Genomic DNA, 25,697 nt, shown 5'->3' on the forward strand with positions numbered 1-25,697 from the left:
CCCCTCCAGCCAGCGTTACCAAAGCACGGCCCCGCCCCCGTGCAGCGAACATTTTCCTATTGGCTAGTTTGTGCGTCAATCAGTGTGGAACGGCCCCTTTCGCCGTGAATTCCACATTGATTGGTGCTCCCCTTGACTGGGTGTTGCCATGTGTCACTGTGGGTCCGCCCACCCGCTGACGCATGCCGATTCCAGCCCACGTCCGATTATCCGATCCCCGTGTCAATCAGGGTGACTGACGCGGTGGGGAGAGCGAGGCGGAGGGGCCAGTGTGAATGAGCTTTGAAAGGAGGCGCAGTGGCGCAGTAAACGGGAAAGTAAGTCGGGAAAATCTCCTCGTTGTTTATTTATCACGATCGTGTAGGTTCATTGTTTATCAGTAGGGAAGGAGGGAGTCGTGGTGTTTGAAAGTGCGTATGTGAGGCCGGATTGCGGTGCTTTGCGTTGCTTACCGACCACCCACTGCGCCCCCCCCCCCCCTTCCAGCCTCAGGCCGGTAAGAACCGCGTCAGACTGCGCATTGTGAGAGGCTGCAGGCTGCCGAAAGGTTTTATGGCGCAGCATAAAGCCTGGGGTGGTCGTTAAGGAATGGGTAGTTTAAATGGGCCTTTCTCGCCGTGCTGCTGTACGCTGCCGGGGTTGCCATGGTTACTGGGGTTGGTAATCTCGGTAACCATCAGACAGGCTTGCAGAGGGGGAAAATCTCTGCTGTCCACAAACAGGAATCCTTTACGCAAATCATTGACATAGTGTCACTTGTTTATCCGTCTTTTCAGAGTTTGATGAGAGGCCACAGGGCACCAGGTTGTAGTGCAACAAAAATTTTTTTAAAAAAGTCTGAGGTTACGCTGCCATCAGATTTTTGAATGGACACATTAAGTTGACTTTTCTCTGCACCCTAGCTATGACTATAACGCTATATTCTGCACTTCTTTCTTTCTGTATGAATGGTATGCTTTGTATAGCATGAAAGAAATAATATTTTTCACTATGCTAACACGTGACAATAATCAAATCAAAACAGGTTTATGTGAAATTACAAGCTTTGAAGTGTGGCTCCTTTGGTGAAGTGGAGAGTGGCGTACAGACACAGAACATGTAGGCGAAGTAATAATAATAGCCTGACACACTCAGGAAATCAATCTCCATATTTAAGCCTCCATTACTTGTTAGGGACAGCAAGTTATTCCTGAATTATGCAAATCTGTGAGTTTTTCCAAACTGTAGAACACTGTTTACTTAGCTCATGGGCCAGGAATTTACAATGCATCAAAGTAAAACCACTATGCAGTATATTTTTATAAATTTAAAGCTGCTTTACTCAAGGTTGAAGCTAAACTTTCTCCAATTGAATGTTGTGAAAACCCATGATTTCGCTTTTAACTCCGATGTACACTCTGCTGGCATCCTTAGTCGAGTGGCGGAGGACTGTTCCCGTTGGCAGAAGCGTTAGAAACCAGAGTACACTGACGTGATGACATGAGGTATGGCAACATGTGGAAAATAGTTTTTTACACAAAGTGATTAGGATCTGGAATGCACTGTGTGTGATTCAGCTAAGATTTTCAAAAGGATATTGAATAATGCACTTGGAGAAAGAAACATTGCAGGGAAAAGGTTGGAGAGTTGGACAATCTGCATTGACCTTGCAGAGAGTTGACATGGACAGAATGAACCAAATGGCTTTCTGTGCTGTAACCATTCTATCCTATCTCTTAATTAGGACAAGTCACCCAAAACATTTTAAGATTTTAAACAAGTGCCCTGAAGGAGGGAAGAGATGTAGAGAGGCAGAGAAGTTTAGGGTTGGAATTCCAGAGCTTGGAACCTTGCAGCTGAAAGTACAGCCAAGTACAAATCAAGGAACATTGTGGAAAGTTAGAAATTGGTAGGAAATATAGCCATGTTCTTCATTTAGTTCCTGGCTGACTGTTCGCTACTTCGTTTACCCACTTGTGCTCCATATCTGTTGATATTATTACTTAGCAAAAAATATCAGTCTTGATATTTCAATTGACCCAGCATTTATTCCCTTGAGGAAAAATTTCTGTTCACTTTTTTTTACTTTGAAGTGATTTAAGTATTAAGATTATGATAAGATTATCTTCCATGCCTGGGTTTCCCCCACCCAAGGAAATAGGGTGGCACAGTGGCAGAGTGGTTAGCAGTACTATTATTCTGGCGAGATTTTCCAGTTTTGGGGTGAGCAGGGCCAGAAAATCCCACCCTTAGTGTCCAAAACTGAGCACCTTTCCAGTTGGTGATCAAGGCTCATCTGAAGCACAGCTTTTTATAAAGTTTTCAGCTCTATTGAGATAAAGATTATTGTTTTGTTCCATTAGAAGTTTGATTATTGTTTGTAATTGTGCACCAGATTTGCAGTTTGCATCATCTTATTTGGTAGACCCTCGGAGTCTCCCATATACTGAGACTTGCTTCCACAATAAAAAAACAGGTTTTTAGGTAACTGAGAAATCCAATGAGTGACTTATTGCCCTACCTGTCACAGAGACTATCAGTGATTAGAGAAGTGGGTTGGTGGAGTGTCCGGGTTGCTAAACACTCCTTTCACTGTTGATGCTTGGCTTCAGCTTGCTTTCACTAATGAAACTCAAGGTGTTCAGTTCCTTTCCCCAATTTTTTTTTCTCTCCACTTCAGGTGGTCTTGGGCCGGGATTCCCAGGTGTCAGTGGGGATGTTGCACTTTTTCCAAGAGGTTTTGAGGATGTCCTTGGAGAGTTTCCTCAGCCCTGCTGGGACTTGCTTGTTGTGTCGAAGCTCTGAATAACACACTTGTTTTGGGAATCTGGTGCCAGGCATGCAAATGATGTGCTCCACTCAGTGGAGCTGATCAAGTGTTGTCAATGCTTCAGTGCTGGGGATTTGCTTAAACAAGAACACTGATATTGGTGGATTTGCCTTGTGGAGGCAGCACTGGTGGTACCTCTCCAGGATTTTGAGCTGCCTGCTGTACATAGGCCACATCTCTGAGCCATATAAGAGAGTGGCTATCACTACTGCTTTGTAGACCATGAGCTTGATGCCAAGTCTGAGGTCCTGGCTTTCAAGTATTCTCTTCCTGAGCTGACTGAAGGCTGCATTGGCTCACTGAAGATGGTGTTAAACCTCATTGTTGACGTCTGCCCTTAGTAACAGTAGACTCCAAGATACAGAAAGTGGTTCATGTTGTCTAAGACCTTGTTATGGGTCTTGATAATGGGACCAGTGCTATGTGGCGGGGGTAGTTTGTTGGAGGACCTAAGTTTTATAGATATTTAGTGTAAGGCACATACTCTTGTAAACTTCAGTGAAGGTGGCTTGGAGCTTGGCCTCTAAGTGTGCGCAGACACAAGCATCATCTGCACTGTATTTCAATGACAAAGGATGAGACAACCTTGGATCTGGCCTGTAGGCAGTGAAGGTTAAACAGATTCCCATTTGTTCCAGAAACAGAAAATGCTGGAAAATCTGAGCAGCTGAGGAGAGGATAGAGCCAATGTTTTGAGTCTAGATGACGTTTTGTCAGAACTGAGAGTGGAGATTTATACTATGAGGACAGGGGTTGTGAGCATGAAATGTGACAAAGGGAATGTAAATGAGAATACAGAAGGCCGAGAACATGCTAAAAAAGTGTCCAATAAGTGATCATAATGGGTTTATTGGAAGAACAGAGGAGGAGATTGTTAAAGGACTGCCTGATGAATGTGGCAGCTGTCCTGAAGGCAGGGGGAAGGGAGGAGGTGACCAAGAAGGAGAGCTGGAATAGAAAGTGAAAAAATGGAGGTGAGAAAGAAAGATGATAAAATGGATGCATAAAATGAAACAAAATTTAAAAAAAATGGAAATGGGGTTAAGGTGGAGGAGAGAGTTCATGCTCTGTAGATTTTCTGTTTTTGTTTCAGATTCAAGCATCGCAGTGTTTTGTTTTTTTCCCCATTTTTTACATAGTTTAGCTTCACTCCAGCGACGAGGTTGCTGAGGATGTAATGGAGCGTGACAACAAGGAAGATTGAGAAGAGCCTTGGTGCAATGATGCAGCCTTACTTGACAACAGTCAAATGTGAATTAGTTGTACGGTCGATCAGTTGGTCAGGATCGTGACTTGTATGTCCTCCTGGAGTGGACGGACGATTTTGACAAACCTTTGTCAATTTGGGGCAGCCAACTCAGGAGGGCACCCCTTAATCCCACGCAGTTGACACTGTTGAAGGTCTTTGTGAGGTCAAAGAAGGCCATCTACAAGTGTTGGTACTTTTCCCTGAAATTTTCTTGTAGTTGCTGCGCAGTGAAGAGCCTGTCCAAGCACCCCTCAGTAGATGGAATTCATGTTGGGACTCTGGGAGGAGCTCTTTAGACAAAAGGAGGGCTTCTGCGATTACCTTCCCTGTGGCCAACAGCAATGCTTCTCTATCATGTTTTCATGTTTCGGCAGGTATTCCATCTGCTCCTGATACCTTTTGTTCTTTAGCTGCCGGATGGCTTTTCTACCTTGGCCAGACTGAGTTTGAGCTGAGATGGTGGCACAGTGGTTAGCACTGCTGCCTCACAGCACCAGGGACCCAGGTTCAATTTCAGCCTCGGGTCACTGTCTGTGTGGAGTTTGCATGTTCTCCCCATGTCTGTGTGGGTTTCCTCCAGGTGCTTTGGTTTCCTCCCACACTCCAAAGATGTGTGGGTTAGCTGAATTGCCCGTGCTAAATTGACCCTAGTATCTGGGGATTAACGGGGTAAATATGTGGGGTTACGGGAATAGGACTTGGGTGGAATTGTAGTTGGTGCAGACTCGATGGGCTGAATGGGCTCTTTTGCACTGTAGGGATTCTGTGATTATATAGTGGGAGGTAGAATGCAGACACTTGCTTTGAAGATAGAATGTTTATTAAGGAGGTCTTTCCAGCACTCATTAGTTGATAGTGACTGCCTCTCTTTTCTTGATATATCTCTCTCTGTTCTTGGCCAGCAGTAGGTCCCATTCATTGACTCTGTCTACACCTCCGACTGCCTCAGCAAAGCAGGCAGCATAATTCAGGTTCCGTTCACCCGGACGTTCTCTCTTCCACCTCCTTCCGTCAGGTAAAAGATACAAAAGTCTGAGGTCACGTGCCAACTGACTCAAGAACAGCTTTTTCCCTGCTGCCATCAGACTTTTGAATGGACCTACCTTGCATTAAGTCGATCTTTCTCTACGCTCGCTATGACTGTAACACTACGTTCTGCACTCTCTCATTTCCTTTGCTATGACTGGTATAATTTGTGTAGTGCACAAGAAACAATAGTTTTCACTGTATACCAATACATGTGACAACAAATCAAATCAAAAGGTGGGTGCTTGGGCCATAGGTCGTCTTGACAGTGCTAAAGAAACCTCATCGTAATGGTTGTCTACTAACTGCTGGGTCTTCTGCATCTTTTCCACCCATCATCTGTTTTTTAGGTTGCAGGGAATTTTTGCTAAACCTTTGCCTTCAGCTGTCTATAGAGCTGCTATCTTGCTTTCGAATTGGGTTGCTGTTTCAGATTCAGAAAAGCTTTGCAATTGCAGCATGTCAGGTCCTGAATCTCCTGATCGTTCTCATCAAACTAGTCTTGGTGTTTCTAAGAAGCCTCACTTTGCTGGTTCTGATTATGGAGGCCTTGAAGCCAGACTAGATGATATGAACACTGTGTGTCTCTGGATAATCTTGCACTTTATCTCATTGGGATTTGTCTATCGTTTTGCGCACTTTCTTAGTCTTTGTTATTTATTGTTTCCATCGACACAATATACAGTGATAACTTTGTAACTTGCAGTAATCTGAAAACTGAAAATACAACTTGCTGTTCCTTCAATCAAGTCGTTAATATATTGAAATTTGAAGCACCATTGAGCAGCCTTCAAGCCACATCCAGAAAAAGTGAAGTCCACTACACAACTTTTTAAATTGATTAAGTTCCACTCTGCTTGTTTTTCTTTCCAACATAACATTTTAAAAAGTAGCAGATGTAAATCATTAAAAGTGAAATTCCTTCAGAACTCGCTCAACCTGTTGTGTTTGGATATTTAGCACAAGAGCAATGGGAGGTATATGTTGTCTAGAGCCCTGTTCTTAGGGTGATGTGGCCTCAGCCCTGCATGTCCCTGTAAGATGTGGAGATGCCGGCGTTGGACTGGGGTAAACAGGGACTGGGTCCCTGTATGAAGCAGTCCTCTTCGGTGAATTTTGAACATTGTGCAACACTCAACTGTTTTGAGCTGGAAGAGGTATTTGCACTATTGCCTGGAATGTTCTGGAAGCTATGTCTCATTTTCTGTATTTTATCATATCATAGCAGGAACTATTGGTAAATTATAATTACAAGAAAATTCCTGTTATTTTGAAGAATCCAATTTAAACAGCTGAACTTTAACCCTTGGTGCAATGCTAGGAAAGTGCCAAGTTGATTTTTTTGAAGCAGCTCAATTTTCTTTTCTCTACATGTGGGCTTCCTGGTAACTGACTTTTTTGTGTCATATGGTTAATGTGGACCAATCAGTGTTCCAAGAATGAGGCCAAAAGCAAAACAGCTTTTTATGTAAGAGTTCAGTTAATATTAATAATTCTAAACTACTTGAGCTTTGCTGTTAGCTTACAGTGTAAACTAAACTGCTTAGCCAATACTGTTATTCTTGTAACTCCTATTTATAAGAAAAGTTATTAATGTATTCCTGACATAGCTGGTCTTATCTTTTAATATTCTCCTGATAGCTCAAATCTGGTGGTACATGTTACATTTTATCTGTAAAACACTGCCTCGGAAATAAGGGCCCTATTGCAGGTGAGTGGCAAAATTAATTTGCTGTCTGCTAAACTTATTCTCGTGGTCTGTTGATAGCTTTAGCTTCTTTTTGTATTTTTGTAGATCTCTTATGGTAAAGGTCATATACAAAATTCTGAAGTTTATTCTCCAGATACTTGATCCATTTTTGTTTTTCATGTTTCACTGTAAGTTTCTCCTCACCACCCCTCCTATCCCTCCCCAAGCCCATCTCCACCTCCATTTCTCTTTTGGGGATACCTTCTACCAAAACATTCTCTCTTATACTTCCCTTGTTTGTGTTATTTATTTCAATCCTCTTATGAAGATCAAGATTGAGACTGATTTTCTAATGGCTGGAGAAATAAAACAGATAGGGGACTGTAGAGTACATTAAAAAGAGAGGGTTAAATGGGGTATTAGCTGAGGTGGGAGCACAACCCAGATCGGAGGGTCATTGTTTAAATATTGCATAATATTTGGTACCAAAATTAGGATTAATGTGGCCAGTCCAAGAACGGATGTAGTATATTAAAATGAAAGACTATTTGGAGGGCTTGGCTGGAAGCAATCTTGTTTAAAGGGAAGGACAAATCTGAGGACACTATTGGGCTGGGGTATGTGAGGGAGTAGCTAAAACTATACAGTAATGATGTCTACAGAGTGAAATTTAGATTTTAACCTACACTTGTGATTATTAACCAGTCAGTTGTTCCACTGTTTTTATTACCCACTTGTGTGAGATATGCTAATCTTACAATTCCCATTTCAAGATATTTGGAAACAATGTGGGTAGCTAAGCTTTTGTTCTTGACATCTTTTTGTTCATTTACTTGCCCCATTACTGCTCCTATTGACCTTGCGTCATCAAGCTTTCTGTCATTTAATCTCTCCTGTCTTCTGTTCTATCGCTGATCTTCAGTTTAGTTTTTGTTTATTTATCCTCTCCCTTTCACTTGTACTAATCTATTATGTTGCTAACATTCTTAGTTCTGATGAAAGGTCATTGACCTGAAACATTAACTGCTTCTCTCTCCATAGATGAGATCTGATGTGTGTATTTCCAGACTTTTCTGTTTATGCTAGTAATCAAAGCCACTGATTTAATTTCCACACATTTACGTAACAACAGAATTTAATCCTGAAGATATTAATATGCCTACCTACAATGCTGTGCGATGGAAACACAATATAACTTATTCAATCACTTTAAATTAGTAGTTCTGGTGTTATGTAAGGTACATTATTATTCCAGTGAATATAAGTATAGTGTATAGTAGTTTATCATTGGGTACTGCATTGGCAAATTAATTCATATATTTAAAATTGTTTGTGTCCAATTCCATGCAAATGGTAAAGACTTTTATCAAATCATTTCAACCAACAAACTGCTAGAAAATGTTTTCTCAAGATTATAGCATCTGATTATAGCTAGGTTAAAGGATAGTTGGGAAGGTGTTCTTTACACCATGGGAGTTAGAATGTTTATTCATTGATCAGAATCCAGTGCCTTTAAAAAGGCTTTAGGTGTTTGTAAACAGGAAAATATTAGGGCTAAGCAGGTGAATATGTGGCTTAATGTGGAGAAATGTGTTCTTGCAGCTCAATGCCTGCTAATGTGACGCTATTGGGACTGCCTCAATGAAACTAAAATATCATTAACTTGTTTTATGACAAATGTAAATTCAACCTTGAAGATTCTGCAGGGCAGTGCTGCCCTGGTTGAAAACAGCTACATCAGTATAATTTTGTGATATAGACTTACAATGTTGACCTTTGTGATATCCCCAATAACTGGGAATAGACTGACATATAGCTTGAATTTGACAATGATTTTGATGGTGTTATGATTCGTGTAGAACCCAATAAATGAAAAAAAAACAAATATTCCAGAGGCAAATTTGATTGCACAACGTGATTTCAAGTTTTAAAACTTTTGCTGTAACGAATAAACTAAAAGCAACATTGACTAAACATTATTTTGTCAGATACTTATACTCCATAGAAAAAATCCTTTGTTAATGCTGTAACACAACCAAAATCTCACTCCACAGGCATACTTTAGTGTGTCCTTAAGGAAACACTCTATTATGTGGAACCAGTCCAATGTGATTCTTAGCTTCTTAGGGTTTGTTTCCCTTCTTTTCCTTTTGACTTTGGTGAGGGTTATCCTTGAGATTCCTTCTTTGAGCCAAAGTTAGTCAAATCTTCCAGTTTTGTTTAAATTGTCATGAACTTGGCCTCTTCAGTCTCTGTCTTAAGAAAATTCCCTGTAAACTGATCCTACAATGGCTTTGAATCAACGTTCCCCATTCAAAGCCCATCTGCATGGCAAAGTGAATCATATAGGTCTTGCATCCAGGTAGAAGTGCTAATTATTTTACACCAATCTGAACTTGAAAATTAAGCTATCAGATTAAAATATAACTATTTCCAAAATCTGACATCTTTCTCGGACTTTGGAATCTGACAGTCTATCCATAAGTCAGCTCAGATGCTTTGGTTAATTTTTACAGGCATGAAGACCTTGTACCTTCTTCCCAGTAAAACAATCGACCCCCGCCCCCCCCCCCTTAAAATTTAATATCTAGACTTGTTAACAAAATTTAGAATGAAAAGGGTTACATGACCCCCTTCATCCCTCCATTTTATCCTAAATTGAAGACGCAGTATCAAGACATAATATTAAATGCCACATTTGTAACAGTGTACTCGTGTCTCTGGAAGTATATGTGCCCAGTAAATTAAACTGGGAAGAGTGACAGCAGTGTGCTGAAGCTCAACATTAATTACCCACACTGTCTTTAAAATTGAAGGAACTGATTTTGTTTTCCCTTTGCATAAGTAATTTGCATCATGAAATGTAATTATTTCATTCACATTTAAGAACAGGCAAAATAGAATTCCATAGTGTAATAAAGATTTAAAGGAGATAATCTTTAATTTTAATTTGGGTTTAGGATTAACTGTCACAAGTCAACATCTTGTTCATGATATTTGAGCCTTTGTCCTCTATATGACTTTGTTAAAGCAGATATCATTTCCTGTTTTTGTTGGGTCATATTCCATTTTCAAAACTTGAGGAATCGGAGAAAAATTTATTGTGCATTCAGTCACAGAACGTACTTTAATTAGTGGACCAAAAATAGGGTACTTCTACGATTTTGTCTGAATGGATGTAGAAATTTTTATGTTTGTCTCACTGTCAGTCTAATTGTGAATATTAAGTTTGAAAAGGAACTGACAAGGGGAGTATATTCCTATAAGTTGCAACATTACTGATGGCACTGATTTGTAATGCTCAGAATGGGGGTATGGGAATAGAAACTTACGCTATCTCTGTGACCATACTTAGATGTTGGGGATGTTGTTTCCTGAAATTTCTAACTTTAATCCCTGCTAACAGAATTTTCAAGATGGCCGAAAATCTTCTGGAGAAAATTGAAAGCTTCGTCACATAAAGACCTAGGAGGTATTAAGCACTTTAATAATCCACCCTTAAGTACAAGTGATGTAGTTTTTGTTGCAAATGATTTTATCACATGTGATTAACAGAATAAACCATAAATCTTTGAACATGGAGTTTACCTATTTTCCAAGTGTAATTTAGACCCTGAGAATTTATTTTTCCTGGTTTATTTCTAACCTAAATCCTGTATTTTCATTTATATTACCTTACTTTCTGAACAAAATTAAGATAATGTATTTTGCTACTTGGTGTAGCATTAAATGGAACACTTTCAACACAATGAAATATAAATGCATATTTGTATTTGGATTGAGATTTTCAATTATAGTTGATTTATAGCCCTCGTTTTGTAGAAGGAAACTTAATTGGTATTCTGCAGATGGTGACCTTTGACACCAGGTGTTAAATTATGCGCCATTGAATTAAATGGATGCTAACATTTTTAATAACTTTGTTAGCTTTGGCACTCTTGCTAAACTAGCTATTTGAAATTGATCTATGCAGTGACACCTTGTAATTACTAATCTTGGGTAAATTAGTGTTCATCACATTATTTAATGCACCTTGATGTGATGCTCAGTTTTAGAAGCAGTTTCTGTTTTGGAAAACTAGTAGAAATTCAGTGAATGTAAATCATTGATATAAATTTATCAACTCTTGTTTTCTATAATTAGAATGTTTATTTAAACTTTAAATAAAATAATTCTTACTGCAACAAAAATAGGAAATGCTGGAAAATTTCAGCAGACCCAAAGGGTCACCCAGACTCGAAACACTGGCTATATTCTCTCTCCACAAATGTTGTCAGACCTGCTGAGATTTCCCAGCATTTTCAGTTTTTGTTTCTGATTCCAGCATCCGCAGCATTTTGTTTTTAATTCTTACTGCAAATCACTCATCTGCTGAACAAATAAAAAATGCACAAATTACTGACAGTGCTTAACACTGTCATGAATAATTTTGCTAAGACTCTCATTAGTTCTTATCTTCCTTAGCTGTTCTTAAAAGAAATATGATAAGTTAGTGTGGCTTTGGATCTAAAGTAACATTATTGGCAAGGTATATATATTTTTAATAGATTCATCAGTTGTGAGCATTGCTGGCTAGGCCAACATTTATTGTCTTTGGTGGGTTGCATTCTCGAACTGCTGTTGTCTCCGGGGTATACCCAGTATTGTTAGGGAGCAGGTTCCACAATTTAGATGCAGTGACAGTGAAGGAACAATGATAGATTTCCAAGTCAGGATTGTTATGGTTTAGGTCAGAAACTCCAAAGTATTTTATGTAGCCTGCCTGGATCATAATTTTTGCACCTTGAATTTGGCTCGGATAAGCATGATATGTTACATTTCAGGTATGATTCAAATGACCCACTAGGGAGCTTTTATCAAACAAAGTTTATTTAAGAATATAGTTAACATGTATGGAAAGAAAATTAGCAATAACTTTTATCAGTTACAAAAAAACAAAATAACCATGATAATATTAACAACTATATCTAAGATGTTCCAATCAAACCAAAGCCTTCCATAGACAAAGTCCTTTTAAATAAGTTTAACCCAACAAGTCTTATGCTCACATCACATTGAGCCATTTGGTTGAAGAATTGAAAACTCCTTGTCTTGTAAGTTCTAGTAGTCCTTTTGACACACCCAGAACATTTTGAAGTCAGAAGAACTTCCAAGAATCCCAGGAAGACTCTAGTTAAGCCATCAACAGCAGATTTTCTATTGCAGTAAGGCTTTCAGGGAATCATCAGAATTTCCAAAACCAGAGAGAGAGACTTTTTTTACAACTTGCTGTTCCTTCTAAAACTCAAAAACCTGCTGCTCCAGACTGAAAATGAAAAAGCTCCTGTCACCTGACTTGCCAACCAGTTTATCTCCTTACAATGCAGAATCATTAACATCCCTGTGAAAATAAACAAATCCCCATTTAAGCAGCAGTAAAAGGACATATCCAGTCAAGCTGGCAACAGAACATCAGCTAAGGCTGTGAATTGCAGGAGCGTGATTTCTTAAAAAAATTATCTTAAAGATACACTAACTTTACAGGATAGTGCATAGTTTGGAGGAGAACTTTGCAAATGGTGGTGTTTCCATGTCCCTGCTGCCCTTGTCCTTCTATGTAGTTGTGGTCATAGGTTGGAAGGTGCTGTCTGAGAAGTCTTGTGGAGTTCCTGCACTGCCTGTTGTAGATGGTAGACACTGCTGCTGCTATGCGTTGATGGTGGAGGGATTGAATGTTTGTGTGTAGGATACCAACTAAATGGACTGGTTTGTCTTAGATGGTGCTAAGCTTCTTGAGTGATGTTGAAGCTGTACTTATCCAGAAAAATAGAGAGTATTCCATCAGACTCCTAACTTGTGCCTTATGGATGGTGGACAGGCTTTAGGGATATGAGGAGATGAGTTGCTTACTGCAAGATTCCTAGTCTCTGACATGCTCTTGTAACCATAGTATTTATATGGCTAGTCCAGTTTCTGGTCAATCCTAATCTCTAGGATATTGATAGTGAGGGATTCAGCAATGGTAATGCCATTGAATGTCAAGGGATGATTGTTAGATTCTCTCTCGTTTGGAAATAGTCATTGTCTGGCTCTTGTTAGGTGCAAATGTTACTTGCCACTTGTCAGCCTAAACCTGAATATTGTCCAAATCGTGAATGGTACTGAACATTGTGTGATCATTAGTGAATATCCCCACTTCTGAACTTGTAATTGAAGAATGGTCATTGATGAAGCAGCTGAAGATGGTTGGGCCTAGGACACTGCATTAGTTAAAATTATTGATGGTAGAAACATTAACTTGCGGCAGTATAATTATTAACATTCTGAAATTAAGATATGTTAGCAATTAATAATTGTCTTAGGTAGAATAATACTCATCACTTTTCATGGCTGTCATTCACAGGGTAGAACATGCAGCAATATTTAGTCTATAACCATTGTGCCACTGTGCAAGGTTTTACAGCTGAGTGGTCAGAAGAGCTCTAGAAATCACATCTTTCTTTTGATATTAGGAGCAGAGTTTAACAGCCGAGTGGTGGAGGTAAGCTAGGAGATGCTGCCTGATCTGATTGTGCAACAAAACTGAAAAGTGCTTAAAACAAAGTATGGTATTGTGTACCTACAAAGTATTTGCAATACTTATTTGTTGCAAGGGGGTTGGAGAGCGGGCCAGAGGGAGGAAACCGGAGCATCCAGAGGAAACCCATGCAGACACGGGGTGAATGTGCAAACTGCACACAGTTTAGCCACCTAAGGCAGGAATTGAACCCGGGTCCCTGGCACTGTGAGGCAGCAGTGTTAACCATTGTGCTGCCTAATGACAAGATCCAATAACTGGATAATTTGCTTTCAGTAGAAGAAAAATCCAGTTTAGCATTGGAGCATTGACTCATCAAGGAAATAACATAAGCATAGGATGCCTCCTTTGCCAGGCTCAGAACTTGTGTGGACGCCTGTCCAGATATACCGTTATCTCTTTCGATGCTGCAAGCAACTTCCTGCAGAAAACCTACAATGGCACTACGAACATTCAATAAGGCAAAATTTTAACGGTCACACAGATGAAGATGATCCAGAGCGAATTCAACAGATTATCAAAAGGGCAATTGAAGATGCTGATTGGGTCCTGGCTAAATATAAAAATCCGAAGCAAAAGAAGTAACAGGAAGAGATCCACAGCCCAAGCCAGCAAAGTAACGAGGGTGGTGCAAAAGATTTAAATGTTAACAGGAACTCATTCATTGCAAATCTGCTCAGTGGATTTTTAGAGGAAACAACTTGAATTAAAGAAATGAACAAAGGTGAAAAAAATATTGTAGTAACCTTAATTTTACCTGCAAATTAAGATTTAAATTGCTATAACTGCTCCTTGGGCATAAAACTGCAGTGTGTTATATTTTTCTGGGAAGTTTATTTGCCCTTGAAGTGTTCCTTCAAAGTATGACTTGCATGAAAGGTGATCGATGACTCACAACCTATGAAATATTCTAATTGACTTGGATAACAATAGACAGCAGAAATGGAAGGATTTATTTCTCCAGCAGGACCAGTTTCCCTGAAAAAAATCAGAATGTTATTTTTCCACAAAGCAGAAAAATATGCATAGGTTAAGACAGTAATCACAATGGTTTGGTCCAATAACGTTCGAATGCTGTAGGTAACCCAAAGCTGAAATTAGGTTTATTGTCCTGAAAGTACTCCCATGTGGTTGATTTGTATTGCACTGTGTATTTTAATTTAGTTTTGATGCCAGGAGATCAAAATTACTGTTTATGTTCTATGATTAGCATACTATAATCAAATCCTGAAGCTTTAATTATAAAGTAATCAGCAATTATCAAGAAATAATATTGGTTCATATTGCATACATCTTTTTTAGAACTGAACGAGCAATTGTTTATGAGCCTTGATATCAATAACAGTGACTCCTAGTTTGGATTACTTTTTGAAGAACACTGGTGTTCTGCTCTTCTCTTAATCTATAAAGCAGAAATATATCCTGGGTCGACGTCTGTGTGAATTCTTTTCCTGTGGGTCCCACAGTAATTCCCGCCGTTGTCCTGTAGATGTTGTCCATCATGTACAGTTCTCATTTTTACCTCCTCATTGGAAACTTGTGAATTTGAATTTGGGGGTGCGGCGGAATGGTATTGATACAAGTGACCATGAAGCTGTCAGATTGTCATTAAAAGCCCAAATCTCCTAGCCTATTCCTGAATCTCTGTCAACCCTTTTGAGATCAATGCATTCCTCCTCTTTTGCGCATCCCTAATTTTAACAGCTTCCCCATTGGTGGTTATGTGTCCAGCTGCCTAGGTCATTCCCTCTCAATCTCTCTAAATCCCTTTAGCTCTCCTGTTAAAATGCACCTCAACATCTGCCAAACTTTTGATCCCTTTTATGTAGCTAAATGTTATTTTTTTCCTTGATTACACTCCTGTGAAACACTTGATGTTTTACTGCATTAAAATTGCTATATGATTGTTGTGAGTGAACAGGCAGTTCTATGAACATACAGAAATCTTGACCTTGTGAGCAGACTGGAACTGCATCACAGTAGCGAAGAAATTTAGAATAAGTGGATTGGAAAAATTGCTTGGCAGGTTGTATTGGCATTGTGTTGCTGTCTGCTGACTTACTGCCTGCATAGTACAGATATCCATTTTTTCCCGATTTGGCAAAATGTATTTCTTGAAGCCAGCTGTGGCACTCTCCCTTAGCCCCACAAACTATTGAACATTTACTTTTGTGACATGGGAGAGACTGTATTCACTTTGCTACTTTCCTGTATAGTATCTGTCATTGAGGAGGACCTCCCTACTCTCCTGATACTTGACATTCAGTGGTATACAATCACTGAATCAACATCCTTGAGGTGACCATTGATCAGAAGCTCAACTGGACTCACCACATAAATACAGTGACAACAAGAGCAAGTCAGAGATTAGGAATGCTGTGGCAAGTAACTCACTTCCTGACTCCCCAAAACCTGTCTATCATACAAGGTCCAAGTCAGGATTGTGATGGAATATTCCCCACTTGCCTGGAAGGGTGCAGCTCCAACAATGCTCAAGAAACTTGACACCATCCAGGACAAAGCAGCCTGCTTGATTGGCACCACATCCACAAACATCTGCTCCCTTCACCACCAATGCTTAGTAGCAGCAGTGTGTACTATCTATTATCTGCAAGATGCAGTGCAAAAATTCACCAAAGATCCTTAGACAGAGCCTTCTAAGCCCACAACCACTTCTAGAAGGACAAGGGCAACATATGCACAGGAACCCATCACCTATGAGCTCCCCTCCAAGCCACTTACCATCCTGACTTGGAAATATATCACTGTTCCTTGCAGACACTGGGTCAAAACCCTGGACTTACCTCCCTAATAATAGCATTGTAGGTCAGCCCACAGCACGTGGACTGCAGCGTTTTAAGAAAGCAGCTCACCATCAGCTTCTCAAGGACAACGAGGCAATATCTGTGAAGAAACAATTATCAGTAGAGAAATACACTTACTAATTGTTGAAATTCTGTTAATATTCCTTTAATATACATCTATAGTACTTTTATATCTATAGTAATTTTAGCTCCCTTGAAGTATTAAGAACAACCCCATTGCCCTATTTCCCAAATAAAATAAGTAATATACTTGCTATTTCCATATAGTGTCTGAGGGGGGGGAAAAAAATCACTCGCCTATCATTTAAGCTACTTTTTGACCTTCAGATTTTTTGTTGGGTAAACATCATGTCACATTGCATCTTCACCTTATTAACTCAAAAGTCTCATAAACTAGTCTGATTTAGTTTGAACACAGTGCTCGGATTGAAGCTTGTCATCTGCATCCAATATTGCTAGTTATAATTGAAAGTGAGCATCTTGCACTCATCAACTAAAATAACATCAGCTTTTGTTTTCTTTCAGACAGAATGAAGCAAAACAGAATAAACCAAAACGTTGAGACTCAGCCTGCCTCAGATGTTGATAAAGGCAAAAAAAGACGAAAAACGAGCTCGGCTCCAACCAGTGAAACTTCGAATGCATGTCAGGTAGACTGGGGAAACCTGCACTATGATGTGATTCTACACATCTTTCAGTACTTGCCATTGGTGGATCGGGCTTATGCATCATCAGTATGTAGGACATGGAATGAAGTCTTTCACATGCCTGAGCTCTGGAGACGATTTGAGTTTGAATTGAACCAGCCAGCCACGTCCTATCTGAAATCAACCCACCCAGATCTAATCCAACAGATAATCAAAAAGCATGCAGATCATCTGCAGTATGTCAGTTTTAAGGTAAAAAAAAGTTTCTGAATCATACAATATTTAAAAATAAATTTCTTTTGCTATGGATAATTGTCCTCTTTTTAACAACCATGGGAGTATACATTTCTCTCCATTTCTGAAAGCCAGCATACTGGTGCTACCCTGGTACTTTAATAGTGGCTGTTCTGAAGTTGCGAAAGCATCAGAAAATTGGTTGGCAATGGGGGAACATCATAGCTTGGGTTAATCCTATCCACTCTTGCATTTCATGGAAGGAATCTCTTGTTCGTGAAGTGGGTCAAAAATTCTAGTGCTTTTCCTCATTCCTCTTGTGCTCTCCAAAACCTGGAAAGAGTGAGAAAGGAAAAACTGATTTTGAAACGCATACCAGTATCTGAGCTGCAAACAGCTGTGTGTGGGTGGAGGAAAGGTGGTAAGTAAAAATAAAGCTTTTTTTTCCCTCAGCATTTATATGTCAGCTTATGCAATTGGACAAAAAAAAATGAAGCTGAAGTTGATGGGTGGGATTTATGTTTTAATGTTGGGGTGAAGGAAGTTGGGATCATTTTTATCAGTCAACCTGGAAAGAGCAAATTGAGGCTTTAGTCTGTATTCATTCATGAAGGTATCATGATAGCAGGATGATGGCAAGCTTCTTGAGTATTGTTACTGTACTCATCCAGGCAAATGGAGAGAATTCCATCACGCTGTTGCCTTGTAGTTGGTGGAAAGGCTTTAGGCTCTCGGGAGGTGAGTTGCTTAATGCAGAATACCAAGCTTCTGACCTGCTCTCTTTGTCACGATGTTTATGTAGCTGGTTCAGTTACGTTTCTAGTTGAAGGTGAGTGATTCAGTGATGCTTTTCCTGTTGAAAGTTGAGGGGAAAAGGTCAGAGAAGCTAGTTGGGGATTGTCATTACCTGGCATTCGTGAGACACAACTATTTAATAGTCTAAACTTGAATCTTGCCCAGGCACTACTGCAAACAGTCACAGGCTGCATCGTTACTTGAGCTTTGAAAATGGAACTGAACGCTGCAATTGTCAGTGAAAATCTCCTTCTGACAAAGGGAGAAAAACATTGATGAAGCTCCTGAAAATGAGTGGGCCTAGGACACTGCCCTCAGGATCACTTGCAGTGATATCCCGAGGCTGAGATGATTAACCTCCAACAAACAAGCAATCTTCTTTTTGTGCTCGGTATAACTGCAGCATTGGAGAATTTCCCCCTGTTCTGTGGGCTATGGAATTGCCTTGCCAGCTCCCTCTTCCCCTCAGGTGCTCCTTTTAAAATCTGCCTCTTTCACCAAACCTTTGATCACCTATCCTAATACTTCATGTAATTCATTGTCAGATTTGTCTGATAATGTTCTTGTGAAGTGTCTTGGGACATTTTACTACAATTAGATGTTAGGCAAACACAAGTGGTTATTGTTAAAGTTGGGAAGGATTGAAATTGATAATGCCTTTTGGATAGTGCAGATTAGTGGAATTACAGGAATGCAATTAGTGCACCTTTGGGAAAGTTGATATTGGGCTGTATAAAAGCTATTTGGAACATTTGTCTGAAGGAATCAGTAAGACCATATGTAGTTTCTTCAGGCAAATGGCATGTAAAGCATGAAAGTAAAGCAATCTTTTTTTCTTGATATTTTAATTATGCTTTTACAATGTATCCAATTAATCAAATAAACAGTACTCACAAATGCTTGAATACTGTCCATAGTTGGTGTTTTGGACTTTGTTTGTGGTTCCTTCAATGATTATGGTTTCACTTTAAATTGCAGAATTGTTTGTAACATTCGGCTTACTTTCCATCATTTAAACTACTTTCTTCCATTTTTCAGGTCGACAGTAGCACTGAGTCTGCAGAGGCAGCCTGTGATATTCTTTCACAACTGGTCAACTGTTCCATAAAGACCTTGGGACTGATCTCCACAGCAAGACCCAGTTTCATGAATTTGTCAAAGGTAACTTTTTATTTTTTAAAAATCTAACTTGACCTCTAGTGCTTTAATGAAGATTATGCTGCATTCATTATCTTTCCTTTTGCTTTCACAGTCGCGTTTTGTGTCAGCCCTGACTGTGGTTTTTGTGAACTCAAAATCACTGTCATCAATCAAGATTGATGACACACCAGTAGATGACCCATCTCTTAAAGTTTTGGTGGCTAATAACAGTGACACTCTGAAATTATTGAAAATGAGCAGTTGTCCTCATGTTTCACCTGCAGGTAAATCTAAGCTTGTTTACGATGTAAAATGTAATTCAGCAAGAAATGTTTTCAGAATTCTAAAATGTTGCTCCTAAGTGTCTAATGCAGTGTATTGATCTAAGTGATCAGTCCAGAGGACCTTGTGGAATCTCTGCCAACTGTTTTTTATTTGAGGTCATCTATTTTTTATTGAGTAATTGGACGATCCTATTTTTATAATTCAATTCATTCATTCAAAAAAATTGCATTATGCAATGATTGTACATTTTTGAGGTGAGCAATAACACTTTGTATGCTAGCCTATTGATAGCATGCTGAAGCTGTTGAGTGGCTCAGTTGATCTTCAGAAAGATGTAGTTTGATTTGGAACCTTGCAATTAAGTTGAACACGTTCAAGTGCGATTCATTTTTATACACTGATTTGGTTTTAGTTTGCTTTCAGAATGTTACTATCGCTTTTCTATTCTCTGAGCACTATTAGTGTATATTAACATGATGCTGGACATGAGTTGTAATAAGAGTTAGCTGTCTGCTAAGCAATCATGCTATTCATAGTAATGAAAACTTTTCAACTTGGAAACAAATGAAGGAGGTTCATTCCTGAATTCAGTACTGATACGGTCCTGCTGGGTGTGGTAGAAGTTACTAAACTTGTATATTTTGCTAATGAATTGAGATTCATTAATGACCACCTTTTCCAATACATTAGGGATACATTTAACTTGATTAGAACAAAGGAAAGTTTGACCCTCCTAGCCCGTGTAGATCATGATGCCCTAACTAACCTAAAAAAAAAACTTCTGTCCTTACTCGATTTATATCTCTCTATTCCCTCCCTATTAATGTACCCATTTGGATGCCTCTTAAATGTTGCTAATGTGTCTGCTTCCACCACCGCCTCTGGCAGCCTTACTAAAGTCCACATGAACTATATCCTCATCTCTTCAAAAAACCTCAATCAAGTTGGCGAGATGAGACATGACCTTCCCTGTACAAAATCATGCTGCCTGTCACTGACTGATCCATTTTCTTTCAAAAGTGCATATGTTCTGTGCCTCAATATCTTCTCCAAAAGCTTCCCACCGCTGACATCAGGCTCACTGGCCTATAATTTCCTAGATATCCCTGCTTTCTTTCTTAAGCGAGAGAACAACATTGGCTATTCTTCAGTCCTCTTGAACCTCACCTGTGGTGAAAGAAGATGTGAAGATACAGGTTAAGGTTCTAGCTATTTTTTTCCCTTGCTTCCCACTATAACCTGGGAGAGATGCCATCCGGCCCTGAGGACTTGTCTATCTTATTGCAATTTAGGATGCTGAACACTTCCTCCTTTGATTAAAGAAGGTGAATATATCCCTGACCTCAACGTCCATCTTATCCTTCTCCTTGGTGAATACTGATACAAAGTACTCATTAGGTAGCTATTCTTTCCCAAACTTTTTTTTATATAAGTTTGATGTAGATATCAACATAAGTTTAGAAAAAACTCTTTTCACTTATGATAATTTCATTGCTGGTCTTTATTTGTATTTTCGGAAGATTGCTGCTATTGTGGAGAAAATGGGCTATTCCCTCCAGGAACTGAATTAAACTTATCAAAGCTCGTTTCACTTTAACCCCTCTTGTTAATGAAGAAAGGATAATTTTGTCTTATTCCTAAGTCTATAAAGTAGAAAGATAAAATTATCCCGTCCACCTTGCCATCTACTTCAAATTACTGTTGACCTGATTGTAAATTAATTTTCTTATTGACTGTCTATCTTTTGTTAGTCATCTGTTAAACTGATATTAAATGTTATTCCTGTGCAGGTATTCTTTGTGTGGCAGATCAGTGCTATGGCCTTAGAGAGCTGGCACTAAACTACTACCTTCTGAGTGATGAGTTGCTATTGGCATTATCCAGTGAGAAGCATGTTCATCTGGAACACCTTCGCATCGATGTGGTGAGTGAGAATCCTGGACAAACACAGTTCCACAGCATCAAAAAGAGCAGCTGGGATGCTCTTGTGAGACATTCTCCAAAAGTCAACATTGTCATGTATTTCTTTCTGTATGAAGAAGAGTTTGACCCATTTTTCCGTGATGAAACTCCCGTCACGCACATATATTTTGGCCGCGCTGTCAGTAAGGAGATGTTGGGTCGCATTGGAATGAACTGCCCAAGATTGATCGAACTGGTAGTCTGTGCAAACGGTCTTCAGCCTCTGGATGACGAATTGATTCGCATTGCAGAACGTTGCAAAAACCTGACTGCTATGGGCCTGGGTGAATGTGAGGTTTCATGCAGTGCGTTTGTGGAGTTTGTGAAGATGTGTGGAGGACGGCTGACTCAGCTATCCATTATGGAGGAAGTACTGATACCAGATCAGAAATATAACTTAGAGCAAATCCACTGGGAGGTTTCCAAGTATCTGGGCAGGGTATGGTTCCCAGACATGATGCCCACCTGGTAAATCTTTTGCAGATTATTTAAGCTGAGAGAATGAGAAATTTGTCAGGATCGAGAGGGTTGCTCACGTGCTTTCATCAGTGAATAAAACGTACAGACCGAGGCTGTTAAATCTGAATACCAACTAAATATTAGCACAAATTATCATTTACAAAGTCTTAAGATATATTTGAATGCACTTTTCAATCCAGTTTCAGGATTCGTGTGTTGACTACCGTGATTGTGTCTGCATATCTAATTATTTGCTGTATTTTAACATTTTCAGAGCATGAAATATTGGCTTATTTTTAACTAGATCTTATGTGATTTTTGTTTATGGACTGGACTGATTCATAAAGGATTGTGACTTTGAAGAAAGTCCACTTGACTTTCTAATCATGGAAAGTTCAGTATTTTGAAGTGATCAAGTCAGTGGGCCTATGGATTAATATTTTATTCCCTTCTATTTTAAGATGAGCAAAGAACTCAGTAAGCTGACAAATTAACTGTAACTCATTTGTGACTGGTGTCCAATAAATGCCCTTTAAATGTGTGAATTTTAACATTGAGCTAGAAGAGTTTTAACTTACCTGATCCGCCAGAAGGGAGGGATAGACAGCGCAACTCTGATAGAGGGAATCAGAAGTGTTGGATGTGGTGGGTTGGACTCTGTGTGGGTGGTGTGGGTGCAGTGGAGCTTGTCTGTAGCGTTGGAAATTGTGGTGCGCAGGGCACCACAGCTTGCTTGTAAGCCTTGTGGGGTGATTGGATGCTTAGTGAAGTGGCAAACAGTCAGGAAGAATGATATTGGAGCATTTGGTGGGGGGAGCATGGGTTGGAGGAACATTCATGGCCCCCATTAGCAGTCATAGAACTGTTCTGATCATTGGGGCGGTAGGCTTTGGTGAGGATTGAATTAGTGGCCTGGAGTAAAGGAAAATAATGTGAAATGATTTAAAAGGTCATTTGGGAGACGGTTGGGGGGGGTGGGATTGTAAGGGGGTTGCAAGGGCAGGAATTGAATGGTCAGGCAGGTACCTTATCCTAGCTTTGTTGGTGAGTTAAATTTCAAATGGGAAAAACAGATGAGGCACTCAACCTCAATGAAATAATTTAAGTGCAAACCTGTTTCCATGAGGGGTTCACTGCTCTCTGCAGTAAATTCAGATTTTTAACATCTATCTCTCACATCAGACCCAAACACTTTCCCTTTAGTGGAGCAGATCATTTTTACATTTAATCTATTTTGGATAGTGGGAGCATTGGATGTGGTCACTTTTTTGATCCGGTGGCTTTATTACACACATGCACACAGTGCTAGAATGGACAAATCAGAAGAATGGGAAACACTGAAAACCCTGCTGCCTTTCTGAAAATGTGCACTAGATGTCTTGTTCTGCCTGTGCATCCTTGGATAAGGCTCCGGTTTATACATTTTATGCTAGATTTTTAAAAAAATAATTCTAGATGAACATTACCATATTGTGAAGCTTAGTTATTTTGTTGTGTGCTAGAAATTTCAGTCAAACTACAAGGAAACTTCTTATCCTCATGTCAACTTCAAAATAAGCTGCAACATTTACAAAAGATGTCTTTCAGCAGGTTTTAGTCTGTTCAGTTTTGGTGAATTTATCCAAAATTAGAGTACTGTTTTCTTGATCAAGCTACCCTATTTAAATGTGTTGAATAAAGTTAACTTATAGTCTAAGTTGATATTATTTGAAGTCTCATTGCATGTCTGTAACCCTGGTTACAACTTGAAAGCTTGTAGAAGCTGATAAATAATTTTGTGGGTGCAAATAGAAATGCTTTTTGTTGGAGTTTTGATTTGCAGTGACTTGGCAAGTACTCAAAACTGTGGAAATTGATTTGAATAATGATTAAACTGAAAATGGCTCAGCTGAAGTTTGAAAACATCACCGTATGAAAACGAATCATTTAGAAAATAATTTGAAATAAGATGTTTAATTCATTTGAGTTTCTTTCAAGCTTGTGAGGTTGTTTCCTTAACATTTGTACCATTGAGATCCATCTAGTAGGTCACCTCAAAGTTGAGTTTTAAACTGATAACCTGGTATTACTGTGCAAGAATCTGACACACAATTTTCTTCAGAGTGAGTCTGCTAATTTAATGACTTCTCTGCCATTCCTCTTCCCCTCATTTCACATTTCACAGATATTGGCAACCTATTAAAATTAAATTGCACCCATAAGATATCAATATTATGCTGGTCCAGTTTAAATGAATGTTTGATTCATGTGAGCAGGAAACTTTAATCTGTCATGTCTAGGCAAAACTAATTCAGATTTGATGATTTGGTACTTGGAACCAGGCTGTTATGGAGAGCAGTCATGTATCAGTTCTGGCATAAGGTCACAGCATTAACTCTTGTTTCTCACTCCATAGATACTGCCAGACCTGTTAGTATTTCCAGCATTTTCTATTTAAATATAGCAGATATGTAGTACCATCATACCAGTTGAAAATATAGACAATACAATATAATGCTCACTTTTGCTGTAGCTTAGCCATTGTCTTCATGTGATGCAGTTCAGAAATTGAGTCATATCATTGATGCTAGAATGATACTGTTAAGTCAGTATATTAATTTGGATTTCACAGGTGACTTAAAAAAAGATGTTGATTGACAAAAGATTGAAAATATGTTTCAGTAGCACAATAGCAACCTATAATGAAACTTTAAGTCATTGTTTACTGGCGATGTTGAGGCACAAACTTAATTGCGTGTTATATGAATAAAATTGCTGATGCATCAATGCTGTCAGTTGTGAAGAATGAATCATCAGCTTTAAAATGATAAATCAGTTGGGAAATTAATTTTGTTTGTGTATTTTACACTAAAAGTGGACATGTTTTTCTCATAGTTACGCTTTCCATTTCTCTTGTAATGTGGCTGAACTCTTGTTTCTTGTTTGGTGTTTGTCCTAAAGTAGGCTTGACACTGATTCAGAAACCCATTCCAAAGGCATTTTTGGAGAATATGGAAAACTGAAATTATTTCAGTTAACTTGACATTCAAATCCATTTTTCTAAAATCAAAGTGTTTTCAAACCAAGAGTTTCAGTTGGAGATCTTGAGGCAGGTTTAAGTATCTGCTTTAATGTCTGATAACAATAAAGCATTTTCGTGAAAGTTGTATTGTTTCTACTTGCTGATTAAGTTTTATAAAGTATATGTATTTTCTTACGTGATATAAAAATTCAGATATTTAAAAGTGAATGTTTTTACTGTGCAATTGTTTATGATGGCTACAGGTAACAAAACATGCATATTAGAAATTTACAATATTCAAAATCATTAAAGCAAATTATTTGTTCCATTTTCTGGTGTATTTATGTATTCAAGTTTTAAGTGATATTTAGGAATTCAAGTGAAAGGTGGGGAGTTTGATTGGGGTAATCTACCTGTCACATCACATCAAGTGTCCCAAGCCAGGCTCAGGAAGGACACAAATATCAGTGAAACAGTTCTATTCAGCAGAGCTCTGGAAGTTGAAGTAACGCCAACTGGGTGTGAGTGATTCATTACTGCACTCTTTTCAACATCCTTCTGGTTCAAATGCAGCCCAGATGAGCAATAGCAATTTTTCTCACCTGTTAAAGGTTCTAAGAAGATGAATTAGCAGCAGTCTCTACCCTGTTCCCAGTGATGCAAATAAAAAGTTACCCTCCACCCCATAATTACAATTTCTTGTGATTTGCTGCCGAATCTCCTGGAAGGAGCTTCTACTGAAACGCTTTGTAGGGTCTTGACTCCTGATGCATGAAACGTATTGATGTTGACCAGACATTTGGTCAACATTTCACAACTTTCAATTATGTTACAAGTAACTAATTTATACTGCTGTACATACATATGAAGAGTTTTCAGGCAGGATAAAATTTTTGGACCACCTTACTCACCTAGCCACAGTATTGCCTTGGTATGTTTTCAATAACTGAATCATAGTTGTAGCCTAGTTCTGCCTTGAACCCTATTCAGAGGGCAGGATATTCCTGTCCCATACATGG

General features: G+C 39.0%; 1 protein-coding gene and 1 pseudogene across 3 annotated transcripts; both read left to right on the top strand.

Moving 5' to 3' along the window:
• Window positions 1–216: 216 nt before the first annotated feature.
• LOC145351808 (F-box/LRR-repeat protein 3-like) lies at window positions 217–25,006 on the top strand. Of its 3 annotated transcripts, XM_080201465.1 has the most exons (7): window positions 234–317; window positions 6,726–6,795; window positions 10,181–10,246; window positions 16,681–17,054; window positions 18,870–18,992; window positions 19,084–19,255; window positions 21,047–25,006. In XM_080201465.1, the coding sequence occupies exons 1-7, from the start codon at window positions 276–278 to the stop codon at window positions 21,688–21,690; spliced, it is 1,491 nt and encodes a 496-aa protein (XP_080057591.1). In that variant the 5' UTR covers window positions 234–275; the 3' UTR covers window positions 21,691–25,006. The 3 variants fall into 3 exon arrangements, with proteins under 3 accessions (XP_080057592.1, XP_080057593.1, XP_080057591.1); XM_080201466.1 differs by lacking the exon at window positions 6,726–6,795 and having other exon boundaries at window positions 217–317; XM_080201467.1 differs by lacking the exons at window positions 6,726–6,795; window positions 10,181–10,246 and having other exon boundaries at window positions 224–317.
• On the top strand, window positions 13,670–14,048 carry LOC145351809 (LYR motif-containing protein 9 pseudogene; annotated as a pseudogene).
• Window positions 25,007–25,697: the final 691 nt, after the last annotated feature.

The sequence above is a fragment of the Carcharhinus amblyrhynchos genome, chromosome 13 (assembly GCF_965287045.1).
Source record: "Carcharhinus amblyrhynchos chromosome 13, sCarAmb.v2.hapA, whole genome shotgun sequence".
NCBI classification, from domain to species: domain Eukaryota; kingdom Metazoa; phylum Chordata; class Chondrichthyes; order Carcharhiniformes; family Carcharhinidae; genus Carcharhinus; species Carcharhinus amblyrhynchos.